The sequence below is a fragment of the Hypanus sabinus genome, chromosome 23 (genome assembly GCF_030144855.1).
Source record: "Hypanus sabinus isolate sHypSab1 chromosome 23, sHypSab1.hap1, whole genome shotgun sequence".
Classification (NCBI taxonomy): Eukaryota; Metazoa; Chordata; class Chondrichthyes; order Myliobatiformes; family Dasyatidae; genus Hypanus; species Hypanus sabinus.
Window position 1 is genome coordinate 13,075,082 of NC_082728.1, and position 17,066 is coordinate 13,092,147.

The 17,066-nt window shown below is 38.8% G+C and overlaps 1 protein-coding gene across 1 annotated transcript in view; it reads right to left on the bottom strand.

Moving 5' to 3' along the window:
- Positions 1-17,066, bottom strand: part of rnf213a (ring finger protein 213a) — a 218,203-nt gene that overhangs the window by 12,679 nt on the left and 188,458 nt on the right. Inside the window, exons 51-61 of the mRNA XM_059948403.1 lie at positions 16,927-17,008; positions 16,800-16,834; positions 16,590-16,687; positions 15,392-15,545; positions 13,243-13,408; positions 13,044-13,138; positions 10,945-11,184; positions 9,432-9,564; positions 9,257-9,340; positions 3,598-3,781; positions 28-229 (exon numbers count right to left, since the gene is read on the bottom strand). Coding sequence (XP_059804386.1) covers positions 28-229; positions 3,598-3,781; positions 9,257-9,340; positions 9,432-9,564; positions 10,945-11,184; positions 13,044-13,138; positions 13,243-13,408; positions 15,392-15,545; positions 16,590-16,687; positions 16,800-16,834; positions 16,927-17,008 — 1,473 coding nt within the window. The remainder of the gene's footprint in view (positions 1-27; positions 230-3,597; positions 3,782-9,256; positions 9,341-9,431; positions 9,565-10,944; positions 11,185-13,043; positions 13,139-13,242; positions 13,409-15,391; positions 15,546-16,589; positions 16,688-16,799; positions 16,835-16,926; positions 17,009-17,066) is intronic.

The window sequence follows — 17,066 nt, forward strand, 5'->3', positions numbered from 1 at the left end:
AAGAATCACTCATTTATGGTGACTTACTTTTAAGCTAATAAGTGGCTTTCCCTTTAAGAACCTGTTAGTCAGTTGTTGTTCCATTCTCTTGAAGTCATGTTCGGTCACAATTTCTTTTCCTTTTTCCATTGAGTATTGGCAGTTAGATGAAAAAAGGGGAATCAGATCTTTTCCAATTTCATATCTAATTACATGCAAGTCTGATACATCCTGGGGAGTGACCACGTATCTAGAAAGGTCATAAAATTTTCAGATAGAAAAACACAAGATTAAAAATTATGTTTATGTTTGACTTGTAGTTAGGTGTTTGCAATGTATTTTACCCATGTCTTATACAATTGCAATACAAAGCAACTTTGAAGTTACATTAAATTTTAATTCACTGAGCCACAATGTAGAGTTACCATTTTTGCAACATGTGTCATTGCAACCTTCCATGGTACTTAAATTTTCAGCAATTAATTCCCAATTGAACATTGCCCTTTCTTTTGTAGAAAACTGAGGTCATATCTGTATGAGAAACATTCACAATGATCTTGAACTGTAAGTTTTGTTTTCCACAATGTATGTGGACTGCCCTGAGTAATTTCAGCAACTTTTGTTTTTATTTCAGATTTTTTGTATCTGCCGCTGTTTCAAAATAGTATTAACTTTGACAATTTGAACACTGACATTGAAAACCCTGATGGGATTCATTTTATTTCACTTCAGTTAAGTGTTAGATGCCCTCAAATAAAAAGGCAAATAAACATCGATTCTTTTTCTTTCCCTTAGGCTTAGGACTACATGACAAAGGAGCAGAATTAGGCCATTCGGCCCATCAAAGTTGTTCTGCCATTCCATCATGGCTGATCCCAGAGCCCACTCAACCCCATACTCCTGCCTTCTCACCATATCCTTTGATGCCCTGACCAATCAGGAAACGATCAACTTCTGCCCATGGACTTGACCTCCACTGCAGTCTGTGGCAAAGCATTCCAAAGATCACTACTCTCCTTACCTCAGTTCTAAAAAGTCACCCCTCAATTTTGAGGCTCTGTCCTCAAGTTCTGGTTAACCCCACCATAGGAAACATTCTCTCCACATCCACCCTATCTAGTGTTTTCAACATTCCATAGGTTTCAATGAGATCCCCTTGAATTCTTCTAAATTCCAGTGAATACAGGCCCAAAGCTGCCAAGCGCTCCTCATATGTTAACCCTTTCATTCCTGGAATCATCTTCGTGCACCTTCTCTGGACTCTCTCCAATGACCACAAATCATTTCTGAGATATGGAGCCCAAAGTGATAATACCCAAGTGCCTGACTAGTGTCTCATAAAGGCTCAGCAATATCTCCTTGCTTTTATATTCTATTCCCCTTGAAATAAAAAATAAATGCAACATTGCATTTGCCTTTTTTACCATAGACCCAACCTGCAAATTGATCTTCTAGGAGTCTTGCATGAGGACTCCGAAGTCTCTCTGCACCTCTGATGCTTGAACCTTCTCCCCATTTAGATAATAGTCCACAGTATTGTTTCTTTGTCCAAAATGCATTATCACATATTTCACAACACTGTATTCCATCTGCCACTTTTTTGCTCATTCTTCCAATTTGTCCAAGTCCTTCTGCAGTCATATTGCTTCCTCAGTGCTACCTACCCCTCTTCCTATCTTTGTATCATCCACAAACTTTGCCACAAAGCCATCAATTCCATTATCCAAATCACTGATAAACAATGTGAAAAATAGCAGTCCCAATAATGACCCCTGAGGAACACCACTAGTCACTGGCAGTCAACCAGGAAAGTCCCCTTTTATTCCCACTTGCTGCCTCCTGCCTGTCAACCATTCCTCTATCAATGCCAGTATCTTTCCTGTAATGCCATAGGATTTTATCTTGTTAACTTGTTATCTTGTTAACAACATGTGTGGCACCTTATCAAATGCCTCCTAAAAACTGAAATAAAAGGCAAGAGTTCCCTCTTCATAAACCATGCTGATTTTGACTTATTTTATCATTAGTCCCCAAGTACCCCGAAACCTCATCCTTAATAATAGACTCCAACACTTTCCCAACCACTGAGGTTAGGATAACCGACCTATAATTTCCTTTCTTTTGCCTTCCTCCCTTCTTAAAGAGTGGGGTGACATTTGCAATCTTCCAGTCCTCCAGGACCATGCTAGAATCAAGTGATTCTTGAAATATCATGATCAATGCATCCATTGTCTATTCAGCAACCTCTCTCAGGACTTGGGGGTAGTCATTTGCTTGAGGTGACTTATTCACCGTAAGACCTTTGAGTTTGCCTCACACTTTTTCCTTTGTTATAGCAATGACATTCACTCTTTCTCCCTGACACTCATAGAACTCTGGCACACTGCTAGTGTCTTCCATTGTGAAGAATGATGCAAAGTACCCATTAGGTTCATCAGCCATTTCTTTGTTCCCCATTACTAACTCACCAGCATCATTTTCTAGTGGTCCAATATCAACTCTCACCTCCTTTGTACTCTTTAAATGACTGAAAAAACTTTATGGTATTGTGCTTTATATTATTGGCTAGTTTGCCCTCATATTTCATCTTTTCCCTTCTTATAGCTTTTTTTAGTTGCCTTTTGTTGGATTTTAAAAGCTTTCCAATCATCCAAGTTCCCACTCACTTTTGGTACCTTATATCCTCTTTCCTTGGCTTTATGCAGTCCTGAACTTCCCCTGTCAGCCACTGTTGCCTAACCCTGCCACTTGAGAACAACTTTTTCTGTGGGACATATCCATCCTGCGCCTTGTAAACTATCCCCAGAAACTATAGCCATCTCTGCTCTGCCATCATCCCCACCAGTATCCCCCTCCAATCCACCTGGGCGAGCTCCACTCTCACACTTCTGTAATTCTCTTTAATCCATTGCGATACTGATACATGTGACTTATGCTTCTCCCTCTTAAGTTGCAGTCGGAATTCAATCATATATGATCACTGCCTCCTTAAAATTAAGCTTCCAAATAAGACCTGGGTTATTACACAGCACCCAATCTAAGAAAGCCTTTCACCAAGTAGCCCCAAGCAGAAGCTGCTCTAAAAATCCCTCTCTTAGGCATTCAACAAATTCCCTCTCATGATCTGACTGCAACCTGATTTTCCCAATCCCTTTGCATATTGAAGTCCTCCATTTCAACTGTGTCATTAGCCTTTTTACATGCCTTTTCCAGCTCCCTTCGTGACCTCAAACCCACATCTTGGCTACTACTTGGAGGCCTATATATGATTCCCATATGGTTTCTTTTTCACCCCAGCAGTTTCTTAACTCCACCCACAAAGATTCAATGCCCCTATGTCACCTCTTTCTAAAGATGTAATTCCATCTCTTATCAAAAGAGCCACACCACTGTCTAGGCCTTCCTGCCTGTCCTTTCGATACAACGTATATCCTTTGATGTTAAGCTCCCAACTATGGCCTTCTTTCAGCCACGACTCAGTTTCTCTGTACTTATTTGCCTCTTGCCAAACTGGATGAATATTTTTGATTTTACATTGTTGAATGGTAATGTAATATGACAAAAACTGGAATTGCAGGGCAAAGGATGGTAGAAATAAAGCACCAAACATAAACTCACGGTTCAGATTCAGTAGTGTACTTCTCCACTGTATAAACAAAGTCATTCTGTAGAGCAATGAGGTAGCTGACTAATGCAGTGGAGCACAAACCAAGACCTTGTCGTCGGGGAATGAGAACTTCAAGCTGGCAGTTTAGCATGTCCAAATCTAAAGCACAAAAGTCTTCAGGAATCTTAATTTCACCTGTAATTTATAATTTACAACAAATAATTACATCACAACTAGAAATGAAAATCTTCAAACATATACATTGCAGTTTTGTATTTTTTAAGATGTTATTCTCAATTTCATTCCAGTATTATCTACCTCAGGAGCCAACCCATTTTATTAATATGCACTGCTTCAACTACATGTGGTGCCTCATTTATGAATTACATAAAAGTACATATTGTAAAATTACATTTATTATTTCTGTACTCCCTTTTGTACATCTAATAGAGAAATGTAACATAGTTTTAAAAGATATTTTAAGTTTTTTTTACAAATGTTTCAGACTGTTTTATGTACTTAAGCATCATCGGATGGGCTTTTTTGGAAAAGTTTTTGAATGCCACAGGATAATTCATAATATTTTTGGATTTTTGACAGATGCCACAGAGTAAGGGGCTATTTATTACTCAGTCTGCTCTCAGAGATTTTTCTTTCACCTCCTTGCAGAGGGGGTTTGTTTAGTTACTCTATAACCTCCCACTCTGGTGCTGAGGGCTTTAACAAGCAAAATTTCAGCTTCCTGCAGATTAGTTCCACTAATATCTGATGTGCACCTTGGGATGACTGCATCTTGTAGTTCTGAATACCTCCTTTGAAGTTCAGCACAAATGGCTCACCACTGATCAAACATTTTATCCTGATTAACACAGAAAAAGTTGGAGGAACTCTGCAAGTCAGGCAGAATCTATGGAAAGGAATAAAGGGTCTATGTGTCAGGCTGGGAACCTTCATCAAAACTCATCAGTGTTCTACGCTGATATCCTGTGTAGGATTGGAGACAGACTGTAGGTGACAGTATCTGGAGAGGAAAATGAGCAGCTGGAGCAACTCAGAGGGAGTACCTGTGGACAGAAATGGACAGTCAACCTCTCAAGTTGAAACTCCTTATCTAGACTGAAAAAGTAGAGGTGAAACAAGCCAGTGTACAGAGGTGAGAGGCAGGGATCAGGCAAAAGCCAGTAAGGAATAGGCAGCTCCAAGTGACGAGGGGTTGACTGGCAGATAGAGTTAGGTCACAGAGTCACAGTGTCAAACAGAATGGAAACAGGCCCTTCAGACCAATTGGCCTAGCTAACCCAGATTAAAATTGGATCAGCCATGATGAACTGGCAGAGCAGTCTCAATGGGCCAAATGGTCTAATTCTGTTCCTATATTGAATTGAATTGACTTTATTTCTTACATCCTTCACATACATGAGGAGTAAAAATCTTTATGTTACCTCTCCATCTGAATGTGCCATCATAGTAATTTATAATAAATAGAACAGTCAATGTAATATAGAGTACACTCAAGTCAGCATGAATTCATCAGTCTGATGGCCTGGTAGAAGAAGCTGTCCCAGAGATTGTTGGTCCTGGCTTTCGTGCTGCAATACCGCTTTCTGGATGGCAGCAACTGGAATAGATTGTGGATGGGATGGCTTGGGTCCCCAATAATCCTACAGGCCCTTATTTCACACCTGTCCTTGTAAATGTCCTGAATCATGGGAAGTTCACAATTGTCCCACCACTGGGATGCTGGGCTGTCCGCACCACACTCTGCAGAGTCCAACGATTAAGGGAGGTACAGTTCCCATACCAGGCAGTGATGCAGCCAGTCAGGATGCTCTCAATTGTGCCCCTGCAGAAGGTCCTTAGGATTTAGGGGCCCATGCCAAACTTCCTCAACCATCTGAGGTGAAAGAGGCGCTGTTGTGTCTTTTTCACCACACAGCAGATGTGCACAGATCACGTGAGGTCCTCGGTGATGTGGATGCCGAGGATCTTGAAGCTGTTTACCCTCTCAACCTCAGATCCATTGATGTCAATAGGGGTTAGCCTGTCTCCATTCCTCCTGTAAACCACAACCAGCTCCTTTGTTTTAGCGACATTGAGGGAGAGGTTGTTTTTTTGACACCAGTGTGTCAGAGAGATGACTTCTTCCTTGTTAGCCACCTCTACGTTGTTTAAGCTGTGGTTAGCTCCAATAGTCATGGGTATACAGGGAGTAAAGGAGGGGACTCAGTAAGCAGCCCTGAGGGGCTCCTACATTGAGAGTCAGAGGGTTGGAGGTGAGGGAGCCCACTGTTAAAACTTGCTGACGATCTGACAGGAAGTCCAGAATCCAGCTGCACAAGGCAGGGTCAAGGTTGAGGTCTCTGAGCTTCTTGTTGAGCCTGGATGGAACTATGGTGTTGAATGCTGAACTGTAGTCCAAGAACAGCATTCTCGCATAAGCATCCTTCTCCTCCAGGTGTGTAAGCACGGTAAGCAGTGGCTATTGGGTCATCTGTCGATCAGCTGTGTCGGTAGGTGAATTGTAGGGGGCCCAGATTGGGTGGTAGCAAGCTGCAGATGTAATCCTTGACCAGCCTCTCAAAACATTTGCATCTTATGGTCTAAGAAGCCTGTTCAAGCTAGTCCCACCTGGCTGCATTTGACCATATTCTTCTAAACCTTTGCTTTCCATATAATTGCCCAAGTGTTTTTAAATGTTGTAATTATACCTGCCTCAAACCCTTCCCCGGCAGGATATTCCATATAAAGATAATTCTCTGGGTCAGAAATTTGCCTTCAAGATCCAATTAAATCTCTCCATTCTCACCTTAAATCTATGCCCACTAGTTCATTACACAACCCTGCAAAAAAGACAGTCCATATACACATCATGATTTTGCACACATCTATAAGATCACATTACAATAATGAATAAGGTCCCAACCTACTCAAGTTCTCTCTATAGCTCAGTGCAGGCAACATCTTCATAAATCTTTTCTCCACTTTTTCTAGCTTCATGTTAGCAGGGTAACCGAAACAGAACACAATATTCCAAATGTGGCTTTACCAACATTTTGTACAACTACATCCAAAAGCTAGTGGATATCGATTTAAGGTGAGAAGGGAGAGACTAATTAGGATCCTGAAGGCATCTTTCCGAGAGATGAAGGCTAGCATGCCTAAAGCTTTCTTCTGTTTTCCTACAATGCCACTTTCAAAGAACCTTATATTTATACTTCCAAGTCCCTCTGTTCTGCAACACTCCCAGGGTCCAACTGTTCATTATGAAAATCCCATTTTCATTTGTCTTCCAAACAATCTAACACTTACTTACCTGAATTAACTTCACTGAATTCACTTACCTGAATTAAACTTCACTTACCATTCCTTAGACTACTTACTGATTCATTCTTATTCAAAGCAAAAGTTAGTGGGAAAATAGAGGATCAGGAAGTTTTTAAAAACCTACAGGGTAACTAAAAGAATCATTAGAAGGGAAAAGGTGAAATGTGAAAGGAATACACCAAAGTGGATAGTAAAAGATTTTTCAAGTATGTAAAAAAATAAAAGAGATGAGAGTAGATATAGGACCACTAGAAAATGAGGCCAGAGAAATAATAACAGGGGGAAAAGGAGATGGCAGATGAATCAAACAAGTATTTTGCATCAGTCTTCACTGTGGAAGACACTAGCAGTGTGCCAGATGTTGCAGTATGTGAAGGAAGAAGAAGTGGGTGCAGTTCCTGTTACAAGAAGTTGCTCAAAAAGCTTAAAGACCTAAAGCTACATAAGTCATTCGGACCAGATGAACTGCACCCTAGGCTTCTGTCAGAGATTGTAGCAGCATCAGCAATGATCTTTCCAAAATCATTGGATTCTAGCATGTTGCCAGAGGACTGGAAAATTGCAACTGTCACTCCACTCTTTAGGAAAGGACAAAGGCAGCAGAAAGGAAATTATAGACCAGTTAGTCTGACCTCAGTGGTTGGGAAGATGTCAGAGTCAAGGTGACACAGGACAAGATAGGACAAAGTCAACATGGTTTCCTTAGGGAAAATCCTGCCTGACAAACCTGTTGGAATTCTCTGAGGAGATTACAAGTAGGATAGATAAAGGGGATACAGTGGATTTTGTATATTTGGACTTTCAGAAGGCCTTTGACAAGGTGCCACACACGAGGCTGTTTACCAAATTGAGAGCCTGTGGTGTTACAGGAAAGTTACTAACATGGTTAGAACATTGGCTAATTGGAAGGAGGCAGTGAGTGGAAATAAAAGGATCCGCGTCTGGTTGGCTGCCTGTGACTAGCGGTATTCCACAGAGGTCGGTGTTGGGACCACTTCCTTTTTATGCTGTATATAAATGATTCAGATGATGAAATAGATGGTTTTGTTGCCAAGTTTGTAAATGATACGAAGATCGGCGGAGGGGTAGGTAATGTTGAGGAAACTAGTAGGATGCAGAAGAACTTATAGACAGATTGGGAGAATGGGCAAGAAAGTGGCAAACTAAATATAATGTTGGAAAACGCATGACCATGTGCGGACTATTCTCTAAACCGGGAGAAAATCCAAAAATCTTAGATGCAAAAGGACTTGGAAGTCCTTGTGCAGAACACCATAAACGTAAACTTGCAGATTGAGTCAGTGGTGAGGAAGGCAAATGCAATCTTAGCACTCATTTCAATAAGGTCTAGAACACAAGAGCTGGGATGTGATGCTGAGGCTTTATAAGGCACTGGTGAGACTCACCTTGAGTATTGTGAACAGTTTTGGGCTCCTCATCTAAGAAGAGATGAGCTGGCATTGGAAAGGGTTCAGAGGAGGTTCACAAGAATGATTCCAGGAATGAAAGGGTTATCATACGAGGAAATTTTGATGGCTCTGGGTCTGTACTCACTGGAATTTAGAAGGATGAGGGGGGTATCTCATTAAAACCTTTCAAATGTTGAAAGGCCTAGACAGAGTAGATGTGGAAAGGATGTCCCTCCAAGTCCAAACTGGACATCAATGTATGGAGCTGCAGGACATGATGAGGCCCTCAACTAATAATGCTACTGTAGAGAAGGACTTGGACTTTTGAATTTAAGATAGTTAATGGGAATGTCTTGATTATATTCTGCATTACAACAGTGGAAGTACAAAGTTTATTAAAACTTATGAAGGTGGATAAATATCTCGGACGTGATCAGGTACTGTATATCCAAGAACACTGTGGGAAGCTAATGGAAAAAATGCCTGAGGACTGGAGGATGGCTGATGTTGTGCTTTTATTTAACAAGTGCTGCAAGAAAAACTGGGAATTATAGACCAGTAGGTGTAAAATCCACGATAGGTGAGTTACTGGAGGATATTGCGAGGGATAAGTTGTACTTGGAAAGACAGATGTGATCAGGGATAATCAGCATAGCTCCATGTATGGGAGATCATGTCTCATGAATCTGAGCTGTCTGAAGAAGTAATCAAGAAGGTCAATGAGGCAGGCCAGTAGACATAGTGTATATGGACTTCAGCCAAAGCGAGAGTTACACAAGCTTGGAGGAGGTGCATGTGATTCACTATTTTACTGTGTAGAATTACTTACTTCCTATCAGAGAATTTAGCAATGGTTTAATAGATCCTGTGATACAAATAGCTTAAAATACATTCTGGATTTACTATATCTATGAAGTAAATAACAAGTAACACTTACCTCCAGTAACAAGGAACGTTCGAAGCTGGTTCCATACATTTAGAAAGCATGAGATTCGAGATTTAAATGTATTCTTGATTGGTTCTAAAGAAATGAAAGCAAATCTGGGCTTAACATCAAATAAACTTTATCCCCACCAAAAAAAATCTGACCACACACTATGAAAAATACTTACCAGCTCTGAAGTTCTGAAGAAAATCATGAACAGATTGCTTAGGTACTTCTGTTGCATTCTGAAATTCTTTCATCAAGTCATACTGAAGTGCCAGTAATTCTGGCAGGTACTTCACCAGCCTTAACTGTGCTTCCTACAGATCAGGAGATTGTTAACAGGTTACTGAAGTGCCAAGGAACACAGTCACAACACTACAACATACATCATTAAGTTACAGCTCATTATCTTACATGCAAAAAATAATTGTAACCATTAACAATATGAGCAGAGATGCCTTGATGAAATGACAATACCAAGCAGCATTTGTGGGGAAAGAGAGAGAAAGAGAAATAATATAATCATTTAACACTGATACATATCCATCAGATGAAAAGTGATCAACCTCAAATGTCAACTATGACCCTCTCTCCACAGCTGCTGGCTGACTATTCCCGTATTTTACTTGGGATGATGAACTGAGAAGTGACAAGAATATTTGAATTATGTTCTCCTGTACAAAAATCATAAAATCTTATTAAAATCCTTGTTCTAATTCTTTCAGATAATCACATATTGAAACAATCGCCTTTCTATTCCTCATGTTCATTAGCTTCCACATACTCTAGTTTTGTTAAGATTTATATTTATTTATTTATTTATTAGGATCTGGATATCGCTGGTAAAGCTAGCAACTATTGCCCATCCCTTTTTCCCCATGTAAATTCTAATAAAGATGTAGTTACAGTGCTGCCACATAGGGATTATTCAGATTTAAGCTTAGTTGCAACAAGAATTAGCAACACCTTTCCAAGACAGAACAGTGTCTTTGACTGAGGGGGAAACCTGTAGGCAGTGGCATTGCCATGTAATTGAAGCATTTGTCCTTCATTATGATAGAGATCATGGGTTTTGGAGGTGTGGTTGGAGTAGCCATGAGGAATAACCATAGTGCATTTTGCAGCCCCGTGTCAATGTATGAGAGAATGCCTGACTTACGATTCTGTAGATGGTGAAAAGGCTTTTTGTTGCCAGAAGGAGAATCACTCATTACTGGCTGCACAGCCTTTGATCTGCTCTTATAGCCACAGTATCAATGAAGCAGGTCTGGTTGAGTTTCTGGGCATTGGAAGTTTCTCAGGGTTTTGATGGTACAGGATTCAGCAAAGACAATATTAATCAGTATCAGTTCTCTCCCTGACACTTCTGTGCTGTGAAGTTTACCTGCTACTTCTCTGCCCATGCCTGAATATTTCCCAGATTTTTGTTGCTTGCAGGGATGGACAGTTGTGTTTACTCAATAGCTCCTTACGGAATTGAACATTGTGATATTGGACCATTGGAACATATAACAGAAGGACAGTCACGGAAAGTTGGATCGGCCTAGAGCTCTTGTCTATTTAACATCTCCACTGACGTCCTGGGGCTTGTGACCCTAAAGATCTTTTACACACTAATGCTGAGAGATTGAAAACTCTTCAGATGTTTTAATAATAATGTTTAGCTGAAATATAGAAGTTAACCAAATAAATCATACCTTTTGTAGAAATCTCTGCAGGATGGGTACATCATTGTTTTCTCCCAGTACGTGTCTCAAATACTCAATGGACATTCTCTTTCTACAAGTCCATATAGTAGAGCAGTGCAAAGCATTCTCTTTAGGTAGTTTAAGGATGGTTTGGGGGTCATCGTAAACAATTTTTACGATAGGATCTGAACATATTCTTTCATCCTGACTTATTTGCCTGTTGGCATCCTCATGCTTCCTGTCCAGATTCTGTTAAAATAAATGTTCACGGGTAAATTTATGATGTCTTGATTAATTCATCACAATTTATAACTACATTTATGCACATTTCCATGTAACACTTTTGAAAATATTTCCAGAGAGAGGAATGAAAATAGAACAAAAAGAATGTGTAGTCATGTGATGGTTTGGTAGTGCTCCAAACTGCTTTCCTGTTAATAAACTTCTTTTAAATAGTGTCACTTTTATTTGGATGTAAATTTTAATGATAAAAGTATCAGAATGCCTGTGGTTAATGACTGACCTTAGTGGATTTTTATTTTAAAACATCCTTGAACTAATCTGCTGATAGAATTTTTCACAACCTTTCCTTGAACATTCCACTATAAAAAAGCAATTATACTATTTTTGGCCTTGCCTGGTGTTAGGATACAAGAATTCAACTTGTGGCTCTTAAAGTGGGTACTTAAGCAGCAGAACAACAAATCATGCACTTTGTGTCATAGTTTGAAAATATCAAATTTTTCATTATAATAACAAAAACAGCTGCCTTTGATTGAATTTATTAATCTCGACTCAAATACTACAATCCCTCCCTATGCTTCCTCCTACAGCTAGACTACAATACTACTTATGGCTTTATTTCCCCAGTCAGGTCAAAAACCAGTAAAAAATAAATACATTTTTGAAATATTGACCAATAATGTATTTAGTGAGAGGAAAAATAAAACAGACCAGACATCTTTAAAGAATTAAAGTGCTTGTTCCACATTTGTTTATATGGGAAATCCACTGATCTTCATTTTCAGTTAAGCTTCTGTTAAGAGAACCCTTTCAAATTTATTTTTCAATATCCAAACACATACTTGTGGTGCTACTGTTAAATAACTTTGTAAAGATACTTCAAAATTTCTTTCTTGTGGTCACTTTCTAATTTCACATCTCAACTTCATCCACTTCCTCACCACAGCATTGTCTTATTTATCATTATCTTTGCAGCGAAAGCACCACCATTATTAGATTTACCACTTTAAGAACAAATTTAATTTTATTGAACAAGAGCCTCTTACTAAAGGTTTCTTGTCATTAATAAATGATAGGTGACTATTAATATATACTTTTCCCATTTAAACCGAGTTCTAAAAAAGTTTGGATGTATCGATTCACAAATATTGAAGCCATCTGGACTTAAATAACACACACAAAATTTACTGAGTTAAGCTTTAGGATCAGAACACAATATCCTTTGTGAAGCTGAGAAAAGCAGCAGCATCCAGATTGCTGACACACTTATCAATGAAGCTAAATCCTGTGAAGCTGAAGTGTATTGATTCAATCATTTAACAAAAAAAAAACAGACGACACAATTGGTAAATGTATAAAGTAACCTTAATGTGAATAACACCACTCACCTGGTTTCACCGATCACCGTCTAGGTATACTCCACTCCCACCCCCAGCAACCTGGCTTCTAACCCCCTTCTTTTCCAGTCCTAATGAATTGTCTAGGCCCAAAACATTGGCTCCTTATTAGTCTCCATTGATGCTGCCTGACCCACTGAGTTCCTCCAGTATTTTGTGTGTGTTACTCTGGATTTCCAGTATCTGCAGAATCGCTTGTGTTTATGAGAATAACAGTCATGAAATGATGGTGTTTTCAGACCTGAAGTCAAATGTCAGCAAATAAAGATAAATAATTTATTGAATTTGATTTTTTTTTAAAAAGCAGAACCACTACTGAGCAGAGAGCTTGCATGTCCAAGTTGTCCAGTAGTTTTAAATATGGCTACAATATTCTGTTTCAAATAAATCTGTAAAGCTTGTACTTTCAGTGGCCTATTATTGAACCATTAGTCTAATAAATACAAACAGAAAGAAATTAGATCTCACCTTCACTGCAGGAGTTATTACTTCTTCTGAAATGAAGATCTCCCATTTATTTCTTTCCTGTTTACTGGAGAGGTTTGTCGGTGTAAATGAAGGGACTAGAATTTGAACATGAAGAGATAGAGAATTTCAGAGGCAGAGATAAAAATACAATTTGAAATACTTGTTAACCTTACTCCTTTACTTGAAAGCAAATACATACACTTTTTTAATTTAATAAGTTGGCTAAGAATGAGATGTACAACTACGGCAGTTTCATCAGTATTTTTTGCCAGTGATTTCTCCAGCTGTTCTACATCTTTTTGGATGTGACACCAGAGAAAGTTCCTTGGCTCTTGAACACGTGGTTGTATCATATCTTCAATTGACTATGGAGAAGAATGTAGTACAAGAAAAGTTTTATTCTGGTTTGTTAATGAAAAAACATATCTACATTTTGAAGTAATCTAGCAATTTCAGAACAAGTTAAGGGGATACACTGTTGTGAAACCTTTGCAATCAACTCGTACTTGTGCATCTTTTGGTATTGTGCCATATGAAAAGAAAAGTACAGTCAAGCTATCCATTCTCGTTTTTTTTTAAAAAGAGTTGTCAAGTTGGGACTAGCATCTAGAACAGGGGTGGGCAAACTTTTTGACTTGTGGGCCACAAAGGGTTCTAAAATTTGACAGGGGGGCCGGACCAGGAGCAGATGGACGGAGTGTTTTGGTAATACACCTCATAAGAGAAAATAAAATATCATGGGATATGTAGAAAACATGTGCTTTAATTTCAATTGAAAATGAAAAAATGCATTACAACAAAATATCTGTCTTTGAAGTCCCATGGTATTTAACTATTTATTGAAATGACTTTTAAAACACTGAAAATTAAATGAATAAAATACAGCTTTTTTTAAAATAGTAACAGTTATTATTTTAAAGCACTGAAAATTCTGTTATCCTTCAAGATATTATCATCACTCTCCTCCTGCCTGTCTTTATTTCAAAAACGGTAGGAGATGCAGGTCTACTTGTCCTGCTCCTTCTTATTCAATTGTCCCCTGTGCCAAAACTCAACAACGACCAGCACAAGGACAGAACAGTGACAGCGTGCCAGTATGCGGAGCGCGTTATTTGATCTGGAGTACATTTTTTATTTTGAGAACGTACGTGCACCTGCGCACTACTCATGTCCATCACTTAACAGAAATGACATGTAACATGTAAGGCTTATTGAAAAAAATATTTTCAAATGCATTTTTTACATAACACAATGAAGAAACTTATTTTTAATTTCAGTGGGAACAGTGTTGTTGGTCTCCCTTTTTAGCCAGCGCATCAAAGTCTGGATTTAGTTTTGTTGTGGCGATTCTCAGGATGGATCTGAGGTGTTGGTCAGTTAACTTGGATCTGTGGCTGGCTTTGTTGATGTTCATGACGCTGAACGCCTGTTCACACAAATAGGTCGAGCCGAACAAAGAGTAAAGCGCAAATGTGGAGTAATACGCTGCACCTCAACAAAGGTCAATGTGTAGCGGTGTGCTACATGCAGCGCTAAAATTACGTCACGGAGTCGGTAACTGCAGTCGAAGAAAAAAAAACTTTATTCGAAATCCCCAGCCTCACTTTTAAGCCTCCCTCAACCTGCCCCCCGTGGCGCAGAGGCTCCAAAGCTCTGTGCTCACAAATCCCCGCAGGCTAGCTCCCTTAGCCGGAACGCTGGCTAATTGTGAGCCGGTTCGGATGTGCCAGGAAATGGGTCACCACAAATGTATATAGAGTCCGTCATCTATTGGGAAAATGCCAAAATTGCGGGGAAAAAACATTAACAAGGTTTATTAATATAATTTCATCAAGTTCTGCGGGCCGGATTAAAAAGCTTAACGGGCCGCATATGGCCCCCGGTCCGTAGTTTGCCCATGCCTGATCTAGAATTTCGAGGAGGAACCTGGGTATATTAAATTCAGTACATTAGACTATGTATTTAATGGTTCTCTCATGTATCTCCATTTTCATTTTTATTCCTGATTTGATTTTCATCTACGTAGAGTGTAATTTTCATGGATGGCCACCATTCCAGTCTTCAAAGATCCTGTGTTTTCTGTAAAGTGGTCAGAATTAACAACCAAATAAGTAAATAACTTCTGATTTACTTCAGCATATCCTTTATCATGTTCCATTTTTGTATCAACTGATTTTCAAGCTGGTTTTCTCAGGAACAAAATTGGCTCTGGTGTCTTTACAACACTCTGATAATGGTGTAATGTTAAGTTGCAGCAAGTAACACATGACAGTATAGATGTAACTGTGTAACTGATATGATGGATTACATCAGACAGTACTAAACCAAACCAAAATACTGATAAATACCTTGGTATCCTCTAATGTTCCCAAGAACATAGCCACATGTGTCATCAGACGCACAAGTAAAAATGATACCAAGGACATCTGTCTGTCAGGAGCCACAATTGCCTCTCTTTTGCTGGGATCACCTAGGATGTATCCTGTTTGTGTTCTGTCCGTCCTAAAAATCAGATAAATTGCCTGTAATCATTTCACCATAAATATAGGGAATGGACAAGAATGCTTTCGATGGGAGAAAATGCAGTCATTCTTTTACTTAGGTTAGTAAATTCCACTGCTGTCAGCACTAAATAGCTGTAATCAGCAACTCCTTATAATCAGTGGTTCAGAATACCAGACTGCCTGATGCTCATATTTGCAAACATCCTTAAAAAGATGTGTTTTGATCATTGACTGTTAACTAAGTGGAAGTTTTTGAGTGAGCAGATTACTTAACATCATTTAGGAAAATAAACCATCTACCGTTTCTTAAAATAATTAACTGGAAGACAAACATTTAATGCCCATTTTTTATTTTCTTTCATAAGGTCGTGATTAAGTGCATTTGTGAACAGCTGCAGTCTCTGTGGTGAATGTACTCTCACAGTACTTTGCTAGATTCTTCCATATACAGGACAAGAGATACCAAAGGAGTAGCTTAATCTTTCTAATGATAGCATGCTCTTCGGAAGGAAACTTGCAAATGGTGGCTTTAGAATATACCTCCTGCTTTTCTGCTTCGACTAACTGCAGATTTTGGAAAGCCTGGAGTAGTCATCTTGACAGGATGCCTTGAGACCAATACAGTTGTACCGGATCATATATAATAATAATCAGTTTTTGGATTAAATATTATCACACATTGAGAATAAACATTACTCTATATCATGAAACCGCCAAACTTTAACATCAACTGTACTGTTAAGATTACAGAGGATATCCTCTCAAACACATTTACAAATTTGCTTACAAAGAACCAACTAGAATTAAATAGGGCTTCATCTTCAACCATCATCAATATGTCAATTTGTAATTCTGGATGACTCAGTTTTTAACAGAATCTAGTGATCTCCCTCATTGGATAGTTTAAAACAAACACCAAGCTAATATTACAAGTTGAAACAAAATTATTGCATCCATTGCATTAAAGCATTGCTTATATGCAACAGTTTGATTAGATTTAGGTGAGAATATTCTTATCTGATCAGCATGAAAATGTTCGTACGTATGAGCTCCAGTAAATCCATCAACTGGTCTGTGATTAACTCCTCCAATTTCAGCTTTGCATTCAAGACATAAAGTTTTTTCCATAGGCAGACCACACTAGAAATAGAAATCAGTAGTAAGTCTGGTTCACAGCCATACTTAACATAGTCGGTATTTAATATATTTGCCAGTTCAAAACGAAACGCAGAGAAAGTAAAACAGATTTTACCTCTCCTACAATACAAGGATGTCCATTTTTGCATTCTGGGAAGAAAAAAAGGCATTTGTTAATGATTGCTTAAAATTAAAATGTTTTAAAAGTATAACTGCACTCAAGGACTGAATTGATTACTTACCATACCATTTAAATGACTGCAAACCATTCCACCCCTTGGCTTCCATGACCATATCTTCAGGCATTGTTGGTAAGAATGCTTTCTAAATGTACATTGGAGAAAAAGGATTAAATCAGCAAGTGTCCTTTTAGCAGAGTTAA